Raw genomic sequence first — 14672 nt, 5'->3', positions numbered from 1 at the left:
TATCAAGTTTCTCTCGTCGTCAAGTTCTCAGAGCGAACCTGATTGTTTCTTTTTTTTCTTTTTTTCTCTTTTCTTTCCCTCTTTAATTCAGCTGAGGAAAGATTTCCCTTCATGTCAACACCCAGGTAGCGAGGACAACACTTCCAACCTGGTAATCCCTAAATGTGTACAAAATCTAAGCACTCCCCCTCCGCTCCTCCCTTTTGTTTTCCCCAGATAAAGATAAATGCTTGGTTGGGTTTTGGTGGTTTCTGGTACATCTAGCCATAAATTTACACAGTATATTCATAACTCATACTCATAAACTGTCACAAGTTCAACTGTATATCCTCTCCTCCCCAAGGACATGTCATCTCGCGCAGGCAGAAAAAAGATGGCTGCCAGGGGAGGGACAAGAGGGCAAAGATGCACCCTCCAGTCAGGCGCCAGATGCATGCATCATCATCTCATGGAGGGGTCGGGGTTGGGGAGGCGGGGTTCTCGTGTTCAGCCGGCCCCCAGCAGGTCAAAGGAGGGTCGGGGTTGGTTGGTGACGTGGAGAGGGATGCGTTCTGGCCCGGCCGGGCTTCCTGGCACTATCCAATCCACGCAGAGGACGTGCCTCTGAAAACGCGCTCGCTGAAAAAAACTGCCCCCCAATAAACTCGCTCCAGAGGACCGGAGCCTCAGGACCGCTGAGGGAGAGAGGAAGAGCGTTTAGATGAAAACAAAAAGGTAAAACTTTGTTTGAAGACTGACATGATGAGCATGAAGGAGTTTTTATGAATGTTTATGACTGTTGTCATGGAAGTGTCATTCGGTAAATGACACTTTCAATGCAAAGTTGCTTTAAAAGTCATTATTTACCAAATAAGTTGGGACTTTTAATGCCATTTTTTAAAAGGAACTTTTCATTAAAAGTTGCATTATTTACACTTCCATAAAAACTCCTTCATGTTCATGATGTGTTATGTCAAATTTATGACTGTCACTTTACATTAAATAAAGTGTTTCCAAAAAATACTTTGTAAAACATTAATAATAATAACGATCTATACTGAGTGAAGCAAATGAGAAAATTATGGCAACTGCAGAGATGTTCACAAATCTTGTATGAAGTCTAATAACAGGGTTTGTACGTTTTTCACACAGTAAAATTCAAGCACAAAGGTAATTTTCAAACTTTTCCAAAATCATAATTTGAAGATAAAAACAATACAAATTAACTAAAAATAGAGTTTCAATTCACTATTTATGTAATTTATTACTAGGTGTTGACCGATTGCCGATTACTGATCTTTTAAAAAGCCTAACTTATTGATTCCAATTTTAGTCAATACCATTTTTTTGTCTGAAATGTTGCTCAATATATCAAGAAAGTTGCTGAATTGGCAACGATGGGGTGACTGTTGTCAACTGTAAATGTGCAGACATGACCTGGTTGTCAGTCAAACGTCTCTCACAGGAGAAAAGAAAAGCACAGTGGTTGATTTTTAGACCTTTGCCAAGGCTCATAACATCGGTGGATAAGATCGGCTTCACATGTAAAAATCGGCTGATCACAGATCTCCAAAAGTTAAGGAAATCAGCACCGATAGATCGGCTGGCCGATAAATTGTTGCACCCCCATTTATTACATCTCGTGATAGTGTTCTGCTTTCTACACCAGGAACAAGGTAAACTAAAATAAAACACAATTTTATGTTTTGAAATGTCTCTCTCACAAACTCTACACACATCACTGATCCAAGAACAAAACATTAAATGAACAACAACAACAAAAAAATCTCCAAATTTCATCAACGTATAAATTTTAAGCCAAACTTCACTGAAACTGCACAGTTTGTACCTGATCACTGCAGTGGTGCAGCCGGTGCTCCTGAGCAGTGGAAGTGAACGTTGAGCCACTTTCCGTCACGGCGGTGCCACACCCGGGTCTCCTCTGATTGGCTGGAACGAGGGCGGCCCGTGGAGTCCACGAACTGCGTGAGCCGGATGTAGGCGATGCACGCGGCGTCCTCGCCGATGAGGTGGACGTGTGGGTTCAGCAGGGTGGTGTGCACGGGCTTGTTGTTCTTACTCAGCACTGGACAGATAAAACACCAATGTGATGACGGTTTTGCAGGACATGATTCACAACTCTGGCCGATCAAAACCTGAACACGTACTGGGAATAAACTAAATATTTTAGAAGTAAAATGCAATCTACAGGAAAATAATAATATATACATCCTGCAAGTCTGGAAGACACTCACAGTTTTCAAAGTAAAACTTGTGGAAGTCCATGCCTTCCACCAGGTTTCCCAAAGCTTCGGGTTCAAAAGAGGTGAGTCCAGGATCGCAAATCCTCCTAAAGGAAAAAGGTCAAAGGTTGAATATCAAAGTCACAAAACAAAGACAACAGCTACAACTAAAATTACTCGACACGCACTGAAAATGAGCTTTAAGTGCAAAAATCTAAATAGTTCAGGTGTTTGGAATAAACTGATTACAGAGGATCAGTTGATGTAATGAAATATTCAGGATTTCAGCTAAATTCAACACCAAGTCTCACTGCAGTCAAAACAATTTATTCTTGTGAATAAAAATCTTTGTAAAAACAAACCTCATTATGCAGGAGGTCAAAAGCTCAACAGGTACTTCATACTTAAGCTGCAAGACGTGCAGCAATAATTACTGAAAAGCAACAAATTGTAATCAAATAGCACTGATTTGCTCAAAACTACTTAAATGAGTCAAAAGAGAGTTTGGCCTTCTGTTTTTTTGTAGCAACAAATCAAAACCAAAATTATTCAGGGAGATTTAGCAGCAGTATGTCTGGAGGAGGAAGAGTGAAGCACAGCAGTGGCTCAGTGATGCTCTGGGACTGCTTTGAACAGAAGCTTGTACAGAAAACTGCTATTATCCCAAGCATATGGAATCAATAATATATATCACGATAGACATGTGATCAATTATCATTAGATAACATGTCCGATAGAATATTAAATAATTTCACTAAACTTTGATCTAGAACCACACAGCATTGTGGGAAATGTAGGCAGAGGAAAGACTTCTGCTGCTCAATCTCTCATGGTCAACTGCTAAGCTAAGGTTTGTAGCATCAACTCACTCACTCACTCACTGGTTACCTAGCAACAACCTGCTAAACTGCGTAAAAATAAATAACAGAGTGGAGTGAAAACTGTATAAAATCAGAAAGATCTCACCACCGGTTTGGCAGTATTCCAGATATTAAAAACAAAAACTAATAAGTAATTTTTTATACTAATATTGTGATGTTTTTCCAGCCATATTGCCCAGCCCTTCCCAAGTAAACATCAAAGTCTACTAATGTTTGGTTTTATATATGCATAAAAAAAATCAGCATGACACTGCAGCCATCACACTTGTTTTCAACAACAGCTAATAAAAATTTGATAGGAGTGGTAAAGGAGGTGGCAGAGAGTAAACAAAATGTTAACTGGAAGTCTGCCGATTAGAACACCATGATTTCAGCAGGACATAAAAATAAAACTGAGTTTTACAGTGTTCAAGATGTTTGTCACGAAGGAAGGTGTGAGATAAAAATCCTCCAGAAAAGTCAAATTTTTCAAGAAATCACTTTCAAAGCCATCTTATTTATCACAAACAGCGGTTACTTTGCACATTCAGCCAATAAAAGTATTTGCAGTTAGGAAAGTATTTCCCATGGCTTAAAGAAACTGCAGCACTCACGTGTAGGCTTCAAAATCTCCATTGTTGATCGCTTCAATCAGCTGTTCCGTTATCTTGATGATCTCCTGTTTACGGGCTGCAGAAAAGGAGAAGAAATACAAAATAGGTGGAGGATGATTATAAGCCACATGGAGAATTAGATGTTTAACTTCATCCTACACCCGTCACGCCAAAGCAGCTTCTTCTTCACTGCAGCTTGACCACATTATGGTAAGTTGCTCAATTTCTCGCCTTCAGTGCGACACTCTGGTGGGAGCACACGCTGCCACATTTCTGCCTGTAAACGCCTCAGCTGACAAGAACAGCTCAGCTCAAGAGTCAGATTGTCAGCTTTGATTCCGAGCTTCAACGAAGCGTTTTTGAATCTTGACATCCAAACATATCAGAAGGAACGACGGAACAGCGCGTCGTTCCAAATATAACATTAAAAGAACCTAGAATGAAAATATAACTTCTTTAAATCCCCGCTTACGGTATATTATTTCTAAGGCGGCATGCTAACTTAGATTACATTGAAATAGAAACGTCAAACAAAACTACGACACAGTACTTGGGACATTGGTAGATAACTCAAATTTAAGAATATTTACGAGTGGAATTTAATGTTTATAGCTTCACGATGTACGAACTTCGTCCAGTCAACTAACGATAAACTTGAACTTACCCATGAAGGTCCAACAGACGCAAAAAAAGCTAGCTAGCAACGGCAAGTAAGCGCCATGTTAGCATTAGCATGACATAGATAATAGACGCCTCATTGAGCGCTGAATCATACGTTGACGTTGCGTCAACGTATAATCGGATGTAACGTATGATTGGAGGCAAATTATCGGAGGTAAATGTATGTGCTCAACCGTTGTACACTACAAACTACATCCATTAGCATTACATTTCACAAATAAGAATGAAAGGATACATATGTATGAGTGTATTTGTCCATAAAAACAATTTTACGAGCAGAATTTATGCTCGTAAATTCGAATTTTCAACTCGTAAATTCCGTGAATTCTCGCGGCGAAGCCAGTTTCAAAACAACCAAGAACTATTTCTTACGGAATTAAATTTGCCTTAAGTAACCACTGATTTCCCAACCAAACTTTTTTCATACTGTGCATGTTTGCTAATTAGAGCTAAACAGCTGTTAGAAGAGAAATGCATTAAATACCCAAGGGCTTTGGCAGAAAGACTTTGGTTTATTTCACCACATATGGAAAAAGTGCAGTGGAACAAAGACTTGTCATGTATTTCAGCACAAGAAACCAAAATAGTAGTAACATATTCCAGTTTGAGTGTGTTTGAAATGAGTGTGCATTGAGTTAATGACTCAAAAAAAGAAAAAATACTGTTGCCTGCAATGGTAAAATCTAAGACAAGACAAGGCATGCAAATAAAAATCAACTGATCTCAACTGTATTGATTGCCATTATTAAATTTGCAGCCTTTACAAAATGGAAGAAGAAAAAGTGGAGGAAACCAAACACTTCCACAAATGCAGCTTCATTCCTTCCCTGCCCCCCAAACTATTTGTACCTGGAAAATGATGAAAGCAAGCTCCAGACTTTAACAATGCATAGGAATCCAGCTTCCAAAAATCACTGAAAACCATGTTGGAATGCAAGTAGAAAAACATCCCCTCAGCATGATTCTACCATCAACATGCTTCACAGGTGACATGGCGTAATCCACATGACAAGCAGTGTCTCGTCACGTGTGTCCTCCTGCCCCAGAGACTAAGCTCGTCATTCAGACTAAAAGTTTCTACTAGTCCAAACATTTTTCTCATGATCTGAAAACATTTAAGGTGTGTTTCTGCAAAATAAAGATTCTCTACAATGCTCATCTGTCCACTTTACCATAGAGGTGCATCTTAATGACCGATAACCTTTAACCGTTGGACATTAGTTACAAGCAATATTAAAGCAATTGGTTCACAGTAAAATTATCAACTCTCGATGAGATATGTCAAGTCATATCTTGGAAGTTCATTCCAAGATCTTCTCAATCAACTGAATTTACCACAAGTGGACTTCAGACAAGTTGCAGAAGCAACTGAAGAGTAGTCCGGAGAAACAGGAAGCACTTGAGCTTACACCATCAAAGGGAGTGAACACTTGTTTATTGTTTTGAAACGTTTACATTTCTTTAGAGATTTAGAAAAAAAAGTCTATTTTGTGTAGATTTGAATCCATCCATTGTCTTTCCCTCAACCCAAATCAGTTTGCTGGGGCAACAGGTCCAGAAGGGAACCCCTCAATATCCTCAAGCTCATTCTAGGGGGTCCGAAGGCGATCCCAGGCCAGAAGAGATTTACAGCCCCTCCAGCAAGTTCTGAGTCTTCTCTTGGGTCTCATCTCAGTTGAATGTGCCCAGAAAACCTCCACAAGGAGACCTCCAGCTGTTGGGGTGGGGGGGATCCTGATCAGATACCTGAGCCACCTTAACCAATTCTTTTATTGTGGCGAAGTAGTGGCTCTACTTTAAGCTCTCACCTAAAAAATTAGCCTAAAAACTAATCAGATTAGCATATATATTTAATCTAGGCAATGAAATATGTATCTTCTTACTAAAAAAATTAACTGAATTGTTTATAAGCATCTTTTAATGTATTATATTATTGTATACAAGGCTTTATTGAAAAATCTACATTATGGGACAATTTTTAAAAATCCGATTTATCATCAGAATAATCGATTACTAAAATAATCATTATTTGCAGCCCTAGAACAAATGCAAGGATGCGAATAATTTTTTGTGACGCTGTATATATTCTTTGTTTTTATAGTTTAAAAAAAATTACAAGTTATCACTCAGGAGGCGGGGGGGGGTTTGATTAAAGAATCTCAGAAATCCAATAATTCCAAGTCATAACACAACAAACAAAAATAAAGCAAAAGAACATGACACTAAGGGGTGTTAGTACTTCATTACTGCACTTCAGAGAGGAAGCAGCTACTGAGAACAGAAGGCAGGTGTAGCTGGGTTAGGCGGTTAGAGAGAGGTGCTCTTACTCAGCTTAGTGTTGCTTTTAGTAGCGACAGTGCTGCCCCCTAGTGGAGCAGAGGGGATGGAGGACTGTGATTGGTCAGAGTCGGGGCAGGAGCTGTTGCCCGTGCTGTTCCATGCCATGCGCTTTACATCATGCGGTGGAACTGAAACACACAATGGATGGTGAAACATACATGTTGATGGACAACAGGGAAGATGAAAAGCAACGTGCACACACACTTCATGCAGCAAAATAAAAAAATAAAAAAAACTGAGGGGGAAATGTAGATGTAGGGCTGGTTTCCAGTACAACTGGTAGGAAGTAAAGCTCCAACTCAAGTTGATGAGAGACATTCAGATGGGTAACATGAGATGATGGCAGGAAGCAGGGTCCATACAGCTCTAATTGTGATGTTTGTGACTACTCATAATGTTCGTATGGATTAACGGAGCTTTCTCTGATGACCGGTAGCATCAAATGCAGAGGAGATCGAAGCCATTGCTTTTTACTAGCTTCAGCTATGCCTAAAGGGAGTCGCCATATTATAGTAAGAAGACAGAAATGGAAAATACGACTGAGGAGTAATAGCAAGGAAAACATTTGGGTGTTCGCTCGACAGAAGGAAGAAGAGCACTACAGAAAAAAGTATGGAAAGATTCAGAGTAGAGAGGAGGGAACATGAAGAGAAGGAATCTTAACGGAGCAAAACATGTAAATGAGAACAGAGGGGAGACTGTGTGAGCACAAAGAGAAACATGATGCTCTGCTGTGCAGGGTTCCAGGAGAGTCAGATGGGCAGTGGGCCGGTTTGGGATGCTCAGCTGCAAAGTAAGCTGGACCTCCACCGGAGGACAGGAGGACATATGCAGTGGTCACCAGGAAACACACACACACACACACACACACACACACACACACACACACACACACACACACTTCAAGGTTCCCACAGTGGCCAAAAATCAGAGATGTACAACTTTTTTTATTTTTATTTTTTTTCTTAAAGTTGGTGCATTGCTTTTGCTTTAAATAGTCAAAGTAGCCCTGCTCTTTGGTACTTTTCAATAAAAGGAATGCATTAATGACAAAAACTAAAGCGTTTTAAATGGGAAATTCTTCGAAATGAACCAGTTTATTTCAACTTGGATTAGAGCTGCCCAGCGGACAACCACCGACACCCTCCACAGAGGGCAAGCCACAAAAAGGTTGATGCAAAAGAAGCTGCCTGTTGAGACGGATGCATCCAAGCATTTTATTGGAAAGTTGAGTGTAAGAAAAAAATGGGATAGTGAAAAAGGTATGTAGGCAACAGGGAAAACTGGAGCCTTGAAGGAATTGTGAGCAAAGACCATTTAAGAGCTTGAGGTATCTGCTGGTCTTAGTCCACCATGTTTTATCAAGTCCAAAGTCAGAGCAGTGGTCTGCCAAGAAATTTGGACACCAGAGCAAAAAGCAGCAGGACCACGCTGTAGTGATGCAGTAACTCATGCAAAAGGAGCCCTGACCAAGTACTGAATGCATTCACTGTACAGTAGGTGAACCTGCTTTTCATTGGACTGACATTTAAGCATTATGAAGCCATTCTTATTTAAATTTTCTGATGACATAAACTGGGTCTTCAAGAGCTGTAAGCCATAATCATCAATATATAACACACTAGGGATTTTGTATCATCTGAGCTTAACATACGTGTATTTTATTATTTTTTTGGCTTCTGAAAATCTGTTTTCTTACATGGTGTAGTTCAACTTTTTCAAATAAAAAAAAATTATTCAGCTCAGCCAAATTTAAACATACTAAAATCTAGAAAGATGACATAGTACTTTGTATTTTGATAGACCAGCTACTCAAGAATAATTTTTAGGAAGAAAGGTTTCTAAAAGAGGAGAAAAACACACACACACAAAAAAATCCTTTTTCTGCTAAAGATGACCTATTGTAGTACCTTAACCTGTTATAACAGGTCTGTAGGTTATACAAAACATGTTCATTACATTTTTTTTTTTTCACAAAATCATTCTTAGATTATGAGATTTGAATCTGGCCAGTTCTGGCTATTTTCAGCTCCTTTCAGAATGAGCTGCTTTATGGCATCTCGATATTTTAAATTCAAATAAGTTTCTGCTGGCCACGCCCCCAACTCAACATTTTCACTTGCATGAAAAAATTGCTGCAATTGTACAACTATATATATTTGAAAAGCAGAAGTAGAGCCTCCCACACAACCAACAAGAATGCAGCAAGTGGTTTCTGGATGGCAAGTCAACAACAAAACACTTGTTTTTTTCCAGCAGCCATTGTACAGCTCATACAGTGGAAAAACCAACTGACCAAACGTTGGGATTTCGCTCAGGTAGGCGATGGGCTGGCTTTGGCTGGGGTTGCTTGGTAACAGCGCTGTGCCCGTCAACTGTGACTTTACAATCGGGAAGTTTTTGAAATGGCTCATTTTACAGAAAAAAAAAAACAGGGTGGGTGTTTCTTTTTAAGCACTTGGGCTGATTTTAGAAGCAGTTGAGTCCCAAACTGGAGGACAAAAATGTGTAAAATGTAGATTTGGCAAAAACAGGTGCTCTTTAATATTAATACATTATTTACGCTAACTTCACCGCATGTATGCAAGGAAAAGGAAGCTGAGATTTTCCTGTTTTACAGAAAAAACGGTAATAGCAGTGAGGAGGTGAGGGGGGAATCCAAGTTGCAATAAACTAAAAGATTAAATTCTCTGACATCAGAATCTGATTGAGTCCAGAAACGTTCAAAAACCAGTGGGAACCCTATAAAAAAGTAACGCTTGGTAGATCGGGGTGTGAGCGGAGCTCAAACATGGAAGACGTCATTGCCAGTGCTACAAGAAACCGAGGTGAGAGTGGGAGGAGTGGGTGTCGGGTCCTTTCAGGGGGCACAGGGGGCAACCATATAGCTTCTCTTTGCCATAGATAAACTTACTGGCAGGTGAGCTTTGAGGTGAGGGCAGAAGAGGGGGCATCTCCTCAGTGGCGCTGCTCTGACTCAGCGCCGAACTGTCCGCTAGATGTAGCCAAACACACAATAATTACAAACACACACATACGACAGACACGCTTAGGACCGCAACACACTTGCCGATCACTACAGTCAAATACACACACTTCACTAAAAGGGAGAAAGAAAGAGACAGTGAATGAAAACAGGGAAAAGGGAATAAAACACTCGAGTACCTTTCCTACCTTTCATTTCCTCCTCATCGTTTGTGGCGTTGCTCTCTGTTGATCCCTGAGGACCGAGAAGAGGGACAGACAGATGCTGAAACCAACGCAGGAAAGATCCAAGAGCGAGTCAACCAGGGCGGGGCCGTGTTCCCACTCAACACAACTAAAGTATTACCTTGACTCCATCAGGAGGGTTGTGCACCACTGTGCTCTGAGATTCCTGCAGAGCAGAACAGAACAGTCAGTCTGGCATATTTTTGCTCTGAAACGGTGCGTTTCAACTGGGTTTGAACCGGCCCCAACTACTTTACCTCTGCAACACATCCACAGCCTACAGGGCATTTTTAGAGTGACAGATGGTTTAGGTTGGTAAAATTACAGATATCTGAATCCACTGCCAAATATGTATACATGTACATTTTATCCTTATGCTGAAAATTTGTGAGCCACTTTCACAAAAGCATCTCCGTTACACCCCTGACTCGCCAACTGAGGTCGTCACAGCGGCGTGACCTCTGCCGGATTCTCAGGTTGAAACAGCGATGACTGGTTACAGGTTCCACAAAAATAAACAAAGATTTGGAAATAATTTTCAATGAGAACAAGAAGCTGGTGAGATATACAGTTTACATTTGAAGCTTTCAATCAGCAACAGGACATCCGCCATTATCGTTAAAAAAAAAAAAAAAGGTATAGGAAGACTTCTGACTGGGGTTGGTCATTTACTGTATCGTTTACCATTTATGGTGCTATTTTTTTCATAAGAATTTTGATTTAATTTCCATAAATTATGTTAAAAATCCCAAAACATTGTAGTTGTTGTTGCTGTCTTCTTGTCAGAATTATTATTTTCTCCACTGATTGTTCAATATCACTATCAAATACACTGATATGATTAAATGCAGTAGCTGAGTGCAGTTTAGTCAAACAAATCACACTTTTTTATGCAAGCAGTGTCCAAAAGCAGTGCAACAATAACGGGCATTGTTTTTCAAGAGCAGTGTTTGTGTTTGAGGGGCTAAGATTGCTCTTCCATACAGTTACAGCAACACAAGGAGTAATAAACTCACTTTTATCATGATCATAACAGTACCACAAAACATTGTGATAAAACTTTAAGTCCATCTCGGATCAAAAAGATCCTTTACACAGAAACAGGGGTCTTTCACTGCAAGCATAAACTGAAATCTTTCTCTTGTAGAAAAGAGTTTTTAATCTCTACATTATAAAAAAAAAATAAAAAAATCTTGGATTCTGGGGAAGGACCAACGGCAAAGTTCATACGAAGATGATGAGTTAGCAACCGTTCTGTTCAAGAAACCCCAGTGGTTTATGAGGACATGAGGTTAATTTTACTCCATTTTATCTCTATTGGCCCCTTTTCAATACAACTAAGGATCACTTAATTATTAACACCTGGTCTGGTCTGAGCCACATGAAGGCAGTGGTGTTTGACTTCAGCTGATTTCTGACAACATCTACAATTTGACATCTGTTTCAACCACAACATGTGTAACATTAGCCTGAATAAATGTTTTAGGGTCTTTAAAACAACATTTTGTGACATTATTGCAGCATAGATCCATCCTTGTGTTTGTGTTAAAAAACAACAAAAGACTTTTAGCTTCTTCCATTCACTATGTTTTACAGAACAAAACACAGATAACTGGTGACATAAATATAAGTGAACGATTGCAACATTCTCTCTGAATGCTGGCAGCATTTTAGTTTTTCTCATAAGCGTTTCCAGCACTGTTGGGTTTCCATAAATTCCTGGGTAGAATTCTGATTCATTAAATCTCCTTCAAATAAAAAATAAATCACCACTTCCACCACGTTGGCTTGACTCAAGTCAAAGACTGAAACTCCTTTAGCTACAGAAACAAATCTAACAATTTTAGGCTGCAAACCTGAATACATTTGAAATGTAGAAGTTGTAAATTGCACACATATAATACAACTTGGGGCCCTGTTGCACCAGTTGTGAAGCACCTTTGAAGCAAACTACCTAATCCAAACCACAGCACTGCAACACACCATTCACTGCATGCTGCAAGAGCATGATGAAGGCAGTAGAACCAGCATGTCAGTAAGAATGTTAATGAAGGAAAAGTGAGGAAACATTCGCTAAAGAAAATCAGAGCAAAAAGAAAGATGTTGGAATAGATGGTTGAAATGGAAAAAAGGCCAAAAGCATATCTAGTTGGGTTTGGGATGTTAAAGTTTATACAAAGAATCTGGAGAAACAAGAGAATTAAAAAAACTGTCTGATGCTTCAACTGCTAGCTGCATGATGTGAGCGGTAAATAGTCCAACCAACAAGCCCATGCTTTATATACAGATGCAACTGGGAAAGGAAAATATGATTGATAAGCTGGTTTATTTCATTAATTCAATTCAAAAAGTGAAACTCATTCATTATGCAAATAAATTAGAAGCAAATTTATTTAAAGTGTTTGTCTCTGGTAATTTTGATGATCGTGAAACCAAACATAAAACCTATAAAAAAGATTTTAACATAGAAATGTGGATTTTGAAGATTAAAGTTTTTGAAAATCTGGATTTTTCCCCCACCATGGTTTAAAGTGACGTCACCCTGCCCAAGGCGGCCATCTTGTTTTGTGTATTCATTTGATTTTGAATTCAGTTTAAGAATATTGCATTGTACAGTATTTACACTCAATATTTAAATACAGCCCCTTTCACAAAATACTTACTGAATTTGTCTGCTATCTCTCATCTTCCTCTTAATAACGTTAGATGAGTTTTTCCTATCACTCAACTTTCCAATATTATGCATCTTTTGCAATGGCCTTTTCACGCCAACATGGCAACTCAAAGCATCGATGACTGAGGAAACTTCATGCTGGACCTAAAGGAACTTTGATTCAGTTCTTCTTCACTTTTCATTTATTTCCAAATGAAATGTATTATTTACTTTCCCCTGAAAAGACGACTTTGGGTCACCAAGCTACTGCCCACTCATTTGTCATCTTAGCCCAGGTAAAATCAAACTGTCTCTGCCTCAGGAATAATTTAACACAATAAAAGTTACACTTCTTGCCCATCCTGGATACGTCTGTGTGTGGAGAAGCCCTTACTTCAGCTTCACAATCTATTAAAAAGGCTTTTTGAATAGCTTTTAGTCACCCATTTCATTTATATCGCAATATATGCCACAATCATCTTGTAAATCTACTCCAGGGTTTGCAGTCCAGAAACTTTTTCCTTCCACTCAGCTTTCTATTAATATGCTTTGAATTCATTGTGGTGGGAGCCAGTTCACATAGATATGAACTTCTGTGGCTTGGCATTCTTGTTGAGAATGTCAGTAACTGCTTACAAATATTCAGTATATTCCTATGCAATATAAAAAGCAATCCACTGGGTTTCCTTAGAAACTTTCAACTATTTTCAATAATTCATTGAGCATACTCTACTGCTTGATGACTAGGAAAAATTTGAATTGAAATTATTTTTTGTAAAGTGCCTTGAGACGGCATTTATTGTGAATTGGCGCTATATTAAAAAACTGAATATTTACATTTTCTGATAAGCTAATATTGTGGTTTTGACTGACTTTAAATTACAATAATCTAAATTAACAAAAATAAACACTTTAACAAGTTTCACTCCTTAAATTGAAATAAGTGAAAGACACCGACTCTTCAATGATATTCCAATTTATTGTGTGTAAAACTAAACGGGTGCACATGCGCTGCCTGAGATTTAAAATAATGATTTTATAATTTTGAAGGATTCCCAAAGGTCTTTAATGCTCATCGATCTCAGTAACACTTGTGCACCTTTGGGAGGTTTTATGGCTTCAAGTTGGCACTGCTGGGGTGGGGAATGATACAAAGCAACATCTCCTGGAACATAGATGAAGGATGACAAGCATGATGATGGAGGATGAGGCAAGAAAAAATAAATCGGGCAACTATGCAACAACTTGGAGGTGGAGGGGGGAGGAGAGAGGCGGGAACTGGCACTGCGGCGGCCTACTGTACCATCTGGGCGTTGGCTGCCATGTTGGTGTCTTTCAGGGCATTGATGGCGCTCACTATACTGTTCTTACTGTTGTTGGTAGAAGGCTGGGACGAGAACGCAAACACTCAAAGTGAAACACAAAAGCTACACAAATACACACATAGATGCATTTGAATTAAAACGCCTTTTTCGGGAAAGGGGGCTAATGCTTTTCCGAGCTCCAGGGCTGTTGAGAGCTAACAGGATAAATGAGAGGGGTGAGTGCCACAGAAAGGCCTCTAGATCATCCTTTTTACTGCCTCACTAACTCTCCATGCTTGTGCCACTTAACTACACACAGAAAACCTCGGGGGCAAAAAAAAATATAGACAGGGAGGGCAGCAGGAGAAGGAGAGAGCTGGAAGTGATGGGAGACTGCTCGGAAAGGAAGTTGACTGAAGCTGACTTGAGGTAAAAGAATAAAAGCTTTGGATTAAGAACTGGGAAAAACGAAGCAGAACTGGGAAACGGAAAATCTTGTGGATGGGAGTATGAGAAGTTTAGGGTCTAAACGTGACGAAAAAGGAGGAAAAACAGGAAATAAGTCAAATTTCAGGAGGAAATACAAAATTAGTGTTTCATAATTAAACTTTTGTAGATAGGCTTTTATTGCATTTACAACAAAATTTGACTGCAGAATGAAGTTAAAATTTCACTTTGATATTTCTCAAAGCGAAATCTATCAACCCACTTAATGTAAGAAAGTGATTGCTGAAATAAATCTAAGCTATTAAAATGAGCCTGGATATGAAGGCAAGTGCTTTAAACTT

The 14672-nt window shown here is 39.3% G+C and overlaps 1 protein-coding gene across 5 annotated transcripts; it reads right to left on the bottom strand.

The window, feature by feature from the left end:
• LOC106959581 (calcium/calmodulin-dependent protein kinase type II subunit gamma-like) lies at positions 1-14427 on the bottom strand. 5 transcript variants are annotated; one of them, XM_015052253.1, is made up of 10 exons: positions 13884-14427; positions 10049-10093; positions 9892-9937; positions 9812-9817; positions 9632-9712; positions 6705-6845; positions 3697-3772; positions 2235-2329; positions 1829-2065; positions 1-674 (listed from the first exon to the last, which is right to left on the bottom strand). In XM_015052253.1, exons 1-9 carry the CDS (start codon positions 13902-13904, stop codon positions 1833-1835), a joined length of 744 nt encoding a protein of 247 aa, XP_014907739.1. In that variant the 5' UTR covers positions 13905-14427; the 3' UTR covers positions 1-674; positions 1829-1832. The 5 variants fall into 5 exon arrangements, with proteins under 5 accessions (XP_014907739.1, XP_014907738.1, XP_014907740.1 ...); XM_015052252.1 differs by lacking the exon at positions 9812-9817 and having other exon boundaries at positions 9883-9937; positions 13884-14426; XM_015052254.1 differs by lacking the exon at positions 9812-9817 and having other exon boundaries at positions 13884-14416.
• Positions 14428-14672: the final 245 nt, after the last annotated feature.

Source organism: Poecilia latipinna, unplaced genomic scaffold (genome assembly GCF_001443285.1).
Source record: "Poecilia latipinna isolate Pla-1442-1.1 unplaced genomic scaffold, P_latipinna-1.0 Scaffold1098, whole genome shotgun sequence".
Classification (NCBI taxonomy): domain Eukaryota; kingdom Metazoa; phylum Chordata; class Actinopteri; order Cyprinodontiformes; family Poeciliidae; genus Poecilia; species Poecilia latipinna.
The sequence above is the reverse complement of the archived record's forward strand: the minus strand, read 5'-3'. Positions and strand labels throughout refer to the sequence as shown.

Excerpts from the sequence above, each read along its gene's own strand:
- LOC106959581 (XM_015052252.1), bottom strand. The coding sequence starts at position 13,904 with ATGGCAGCCAACGCCCAGATG. Across the intron at positions 6,846-9,631 it reads ACCTCAAAGCTCACCTGCCA|TTCCACCGCATGATGTAAAG; the intron begins GTAAGTTTATCT and ends TGTGTGTTTCAG. Across the intron at positions 2,330-3,696 it reads GGAGATTTTGAAGCCTACAC|GAGGATTTGCGATCCTGGAC; the intron begins GTGAGTGCTGCA and ends TTTTTCCTTTAG.